This window comes from Neopelma chrysocephalum, unplaced genomic scaffold, assembly GCF_003984885.1.
Source record: "Neopelma chrysocephalum unplaced genomic scaffold, ASM398488v2 Primary Assembly neopelma1_96236, whole genome shotgun sequence".
NCBI lineage: Eukaryota > Metazoa > Chordata > Aves > Passeriformes > Pipridae > Neopelma > Neopelma chrysocephalum.
This window is the reverse complement of record NW_020924885.1, coordinates 2,433-8,645: the sequence shown is the minus strand read 5'-3', so window position 1 is coordinate 8,645 and position 6,213 is coordinate 2,433. Positions and strand designations below refer to the sequence as shown.

Below are 6,213 nucleotides of genomic sequence, written 5' to 3'. Positions count from 1 at the left end.
TTTGGGGGGATTTGGGGGTGGAAATTTGGGGCAAAAGGGGGGAATTTGGGGTGGAAATTTTGAGGATTTTTGGTGGGAAAAATGAGAGAATTTGGGTGGATTTGAGCGTTTTTTGGGTGAATTTATGTGGATTTGGGTGGATTTGGGGTAAGTTCGGGTGGATTTAAGTGGATTTTGGGTGGATTTAGGTGAATTTGGGGTGTTTTAGGTGGATTTTGGGTGGATTTGGGTGGATTTTGGGTGAATTTTGGGTGGATTTAAGCAGATTTTGGGTGGATTTAAGCGGATTTTGGGTGGATTTAAGCGGATTTTGGGTGGATTTAGGTGAATTTTAGGTGGATTTAAATGTATTTTAGGTGGATTTAAGTGAATTTTTGGTGGATTTAAGTGGATTTTGGTTGAATTTGGGTGAATTCGGGTGGATTTAAGCGGGTTTTTGGGTGGATTTAAGCGGATTTTGGGTGGATTTAAGTGGATTTTGGGTGGATTTAAGGGGATTTTGGATGGATTTAGGTGAATTTTGGGTGGATTTAAGTGGATTTTGGGTGGATTTTGGGTGAATTTGGGTGGTTTTGTGCAGACAAGGCCCCGGAGGAGCCTCCGGCGAAGCTCCTGGACGACCTTTTCCGGAAAACCAAAGCGGCTCCGTGCATTTATTGGCTGCCCCTGACCGACACCCAGGTGGGCGGGGCCTCATTTGCATACATTTGCATAGGGGCAGAGTTAATTGGGGGAGGTTTGGGGGGAAAAAAGGTGAAATTTGGCCCAAAAAACGATGGAATTTCGTGGGAAAAATAAGAATTTTAAGGGGAAAAAGGTGAAATTTGGGGGAAAATGGTGAAATTTTGGGGGAAAATGGTGAAATTTTGGGGAAAAATGGTGAAATTTGGCCCAAAAAATGGTGGAATTTTGTGGGAAAAATAAAAGTTTTGGGGGGAAAAGGTAAAATTTGATATTAAAAAAAAGATGGAATTTTGTGGGAAGAATAAAAATTTTGGGGGAAAACGGGGAAAATTTGGGGAAAAATGGTGCAAATTTGGGGGGAAAATGATGGAATGTGGGGAAAAACAAAAAGTTAGGGGAAATTTGGGGGAAAAAGGGGAAAATTTGGGAAAAACAGTGAAAATTTGGAGTAAAATGATGGAATTTTGTGGGGAAAATAAGAATTTAGGGGAAAAGGGGGAAAATGGGGAAAATTTGGGGAAAAATGGTGAAATTTTGGGGAAAAATGATGGAATTTGGGGAAAAATTAAAAGTTGAGGGAAAGGGGGAAATTTGGGGGAAAACGGGGAAAATTTGGGAAAAACAGTGAAAATTTGGGACAAAATGATGGAATTTTGTGGGAAAAATAAAAAATTTGGGGGAAAAAATAAAAATTTGGGGGATTTTGGGGGAAAAAGAAGAATTTGAGTGGAATTGATGGGAAATGTGGAAATTTGGGTCAAATTTGGGGGAAAATGTTGGAATTTGGGTCAAATTTGGGGAAATTTTGGGGAAAATGAAAATTTAAATTAAATTTCTGGGAAATGTGGAAATTTGGAGGGAAAAGGTGGAAATTTGGGTCAAATTTCGGGGTATTTCTGGGAAAAAAAGAGAATTTGGGGGGAATTTATGGAAAACGTGGGAATTTAGGGGGAAAAGGTGGAAATTTCGGACAAATTTAGGGGAAAATGTTGGAATTGGGGTCAAATTTTGGGATATTTTAGGGAAAACAAGAATTTGAGGGATATTTATGGAAAATGTGGAAGTTTGGGCAGAAAAAGTGGGAATTTGGGTCAAATTTGGGGAAAAAGGAGAACTCGAGTGGAATTTATGGAAAAATGTGGAAATTTGGGGTGAAAATGTGGGAATTTGGGTCAAACTCGTGAAATTTTGGGAAAAATGAGAATTTGAGTGGGATTGAGGGGAAATGGGGAAATCTGGAGTGAAAATGTGGGAATTTGGGGTGAAAATGTGAAATTTGGGTCAAATTTGGGGAAAATCGGGGAAAATGTGGAAATGTGGAAATTTGGGGGGAATTGGGGGAATTTTGGGAAATTGAAGCCGAAATTTGGGTAGAAAATTTGGGAATTTTAAGGGGGAAAATTCTGAAATTCGGTTAAAAATCCTCAAAATTTTGGGTTAAATTGGGGAAATTTGGGGTTGATTGATTAGAGCAATGGTGGGCGTGTCCCCTGCTGCTTGATTAGCATCTAATTAGCATCTATTTGCATACTCAGTTCGTGCAGAAGCAGGCGGAGGAAATTAGGGTGAAACTTTTGGGGAAAATGTGGGAATTTGGGTCAAATTTGGGAGAATTTGGGGAAAAAGGAGACTTTGAGTGGGATTTATGGAAAATGTGGGAATTTGAAGGGAAAATATGGGAATTTTGGGATTTAATTATTATTTATTATTATTATTACTTATTTATTATTATTTGTTTTTATTTGTTCATTATTTATTGCTCATTTTTACTTAATATTATTTAATATTATTTATTATTTATTATTTTTATTACGTATTACTTATTTTGAGGTGAAAAGTGGGAAATTTTTGTTTATTGTTTATTGCTTATTATTATTTATTTTTTATTTTTTATTATTTACTTTTTATTATTTATCCTTTATTTTCAGGTGAAAAGTGGGAAATTTTTGTTTGTTAGTTATTGTTTATTATTATTTCTTATTATTTATTATTACTATTTAGGATTTATGATTTATTATTTATTATTTATCATTTATTTTGAGGTGAAAAGTGGGAAATTTGGGGTTGATTGATTAGAGCAATGGTGGGCGTGTCCTGTAGTATCTAATTTTTGTTTATTATTTATCATTTATTGTTTATTATTTACTATTATTGACTTATTATTCATTATTTGTTATTTATTAATAATTATTGTTTACTATTTATTGTTTATTATTATTATTTGTTATTTATTATTAATTATTGGTTATTATTTATTAATAATTATTAATTATTGTTTATTAATTTTTATTGCTATTTATTATTGATTATTGTTTACTATTTATTGTTTATTATTATTATTTGTTATTTTTTATTAATTATTGTTTATTATTGCTATTTATTACCAATTATTAATTATTCTTTATGATTTATTATTACTATTAATTATTAATTATTGGGTTTTGGTTTATTTTTGTTTATTATTATTTGTTACTTATTATTAATTATTGTTTATTGTTATTTATTATTATTTACTGTTATTTTTTAATAATTATTATTTATCATTTATTTTGAGGCGAAAAGTGGGAAATTTGGGGTTGATTGATTAGAGCAATGGTGGGCGTGTCCTGTAGTATCTAATTAGCATCTAATTAGCATATATTTGCATTAATTAGTTCGTGCAGAAGCAGGCGGAGCGGGCGGCGCGGGCGCGGGAACGGGAGCGGCGCCGCAAGGAGCAGGAGGAGGAGGAGCTTCGCCAGCGCCAATCGGGGGCTTCTTCCGCCTCCGGCCCCGCCCCTTCCGGCGGAAACCCCGCCCCTTCCTCCCGGGCCGGCTCCGCCCCTTCCTCCCGCAAAGGGGGCGGGGCTTCCTCGTCCGGCAGGGCGCCCCCCGCTGGGCACCGGAAGCGTCGGAGCCGCTCCCGGAGCCCCCCCCTGAGGGATCGGGGGGGGCGGCGCTGAGGCCACGCCCACCCCCCCCCGGAAGCCACGCCCACTCCCCTTCCCTTAAGCCACGCCCCCCGGGAAAAATTGGGAATAAAGAGTTTGAGGTCGTTTGTAGTTTTTTGGGAGGTGGAAGTTTGGATTTTTTGGGGGGGTTTTGGGGGGTTTTAAAAAGTTTTTGGGAGTTTTGGGGGGATTTATATTTATATTTATATTTATATTTATATTAATATTTATATTTATAGGGGGTTTTGGGGGATTTATTTGAATATTTATATTTCTACTTACATTTATATTTATAGATTGGGGGTTTTGGGGGATTTTTGGGGGTTTGGGGGGATGTATTTTAATATTTATGTTTATACTTATATTTGTATTTGTATTTTAGAGGGTTTTTTGGGGGGGGTTTTTTTTGAATTTTAGAGGATTTTAAAAAGTTTTTCGGTGATTTTTGGGGGGTCTTGGAGGGTTTAAAGAATTTTTGGGGCGGGTTTGGGGGATTTTGGAGGATTTAAAAAATCTTTTAGGGGATTTTTGGGGGGATTTTGGCGGTTTCGGGGGATTTTTGTTGGGTTTTAAAAATAATTTTTAGGGGTTTTTTGGGGGGGATTTTGGGGAATTGGGGGATTTCGGGGTTAAAAAAAATCGCTCTGGAATTTTTGGGGAACTTTTGGGGATTTTGGAGGGTTTTAAAACCTTTTTTGTCTTTTTTTTTGGAGGGTTTTGGGGGATTTTCGAGGGTTTTAAAAGGTTTTTTTAGGGGGTTTTGGGGGATTTTTTGGGGGGGTTGGGGGATTTTTGGGGGGGTTTTGGGGGATTTAAAGAATTATTAAAGGGGTTTTTAGGGATTTTTTGGGGGGGAATTGGGGGATTTTTGGGGCATTTTGGGAGTTTTTCAGTATTTAAAAAAATTTTTTTAGGGGATTTTTGGGGGGATTTCGGGGATTTTGGAAGGTTTAAAAAAATTTTAAGGGTTTTTTTGAGGGGTTGGGGGATTTTAGGGGAGTTATGGGGGTTTTTGGAGACTTTTAAACATTTTTTAGGGTTTTTTTAAGGGGGTTTGGGGATTTTGGAGGATTTTACACATTTTTTAGGGGATTTTTGGGGGGGTTGGGGGGAATTTTTTTGGGGAATTTTGGAGGGTATTGAAAATTTTGGGGGGGATTTTTGGGGGGTTTTAGGAGTTTGGAGGATTTTTGGGGATTTTTGGGGGATATTTGAGGGGATTTTGGGGATTTTAAAATTTTTTAAGGGGTTTTGGGGGATTTTTTTGGGGGGTCTGGAGGATTTTTTGGGGGGTTTTGGAGATTTTTGGCAGTTTTAAAAATATTTTAGGGGGTTTTGGGGGATTTTTTCGGGCTGGTCTGGGGGATTTTTGGGGGGGTTTAGGGGAATTTTGGGGTGTTTTGGGTGATTTTTTTGAGGACTTGGGGATATTTTGGGGGGGTTTTGGGGGTTTTTGGATGGTTTTAAAAATTTTTTAGGGGGTTTTGGGGATTTTTGAGGGTTTAAAAATTTTTTTTTCGAGGGTTTTTGGGGACTTTTGGGGGATTTCGGGGAATTTTGGGGGGTTTTGTGAATTTTAAAAATTCTTAGGTGGGTTTTGGAAATTTTTGGGGGGGATTTTAGGGGGGTTTTGGGGGATTTTTGGGGGATTTTTGAGGGATTTTACACATTTTTTAGGGGATTTTTGGGGAGGTTTGGGGGATATTTGGGGGGATTTGGGTTTTTTGGAGGGTTTAATGAATTTTTTAAGGGGTTTTTGGGGGATTTTTTGGGGGGTTTCGGGGGATTTTTGGAGGGTTTTAATTTTTTTTATGGGGTTTGGGAGGATTTTAAGGGGTTTGGGGGATTTTGGAGGGTTTTAATAAAGTTTTTAGGGGCTTTTGGGGTTTTTGTTTTTAATTTTCGGAGAATTTTAAAAAATTATTAGAAGGGATTTGGGGGAATTTTGGGGGCTTTGGGAGATTTTTTGGGGGGGATTTTTTGGAGGGTTTTTGGGGATTTTGGGGGGACTTTTTGGGGAACTTTTTGGATGATTTCAGGGGATTTTTGGGGGGGTTTTGGGAGATTTTTTGGGGAGTTTTGGGGGATTTTGGAGGGATTTTAGAGGGATTTTTTAGGGGAGCATTTAGGACCTTTGAGGGGGAGTAAAAGGAGTTTTGGGGAGGGATAAAAAGGGGTTTGGGGCCTTTCAGGAATGAAAAATTTGAAGGAGGTTTTTGGGGATTTATTGGGAATTTTTTTAAAGATTTTTGGGAATTTTTTTTTAATTTTTGGGGACTTTTTTAGGGGTTTTTTTTGTGACCTTTCAGGACCTTTTGAGGGGTATTTGGGGATATGAAGAAGCCTCCGGGGGGATCCTGAGGGGGCTTTTGGGGTCCCAGGATGTTTTGGGGGATTTTTAGGGATTTTTAGGGATTTTTTGGGAATTTTTAGGGGGAATTATTTGGAATTTTGGGACGGGGAGGGATTTTTGTGACCTTTCAGGACCTTTGGGGATTGGGGGGGGGCCCTGAGGGGGTTTTTTGAGGGTCTCGGGGAAGATTTTGAGGGTCCCGGGGAAGGTTTAGAGGGTCCCGGGGGGGTTTTGAGGGTCCCTGAG

General features: G+C 38.2%; 1 protein-coding gene across 1 annotated transcript in view; it reads left to right on the top strand.

Annotated features, from left to right (window-relative positions):
* Window positions 1-5,952, top strand: part of LOC113981187 (translation initiation factor IF-2-like) — a 6,496-nt gene extending 544 nt beyond the window's left edge. The window contains exons 2-4 of the mRNA XM_027708439.1: window positions 581-681; window positions 3,339-3,743; window positions 5,924-5,952. Of these exons, the coding sequence (XP_027564240.1) occupies window positions 581-681; window positions 3,339-3,743; window positions 5,924-5,952 (535 nt within the window). The remainder of the gene's footprint in view (window positions 1-580; window positions 682-3,338; window positions 3,744-5,923) is intronic.
* The last annotated feature ends 261 nt before the right edge of the window (window positions 5,953-6,213 follow it).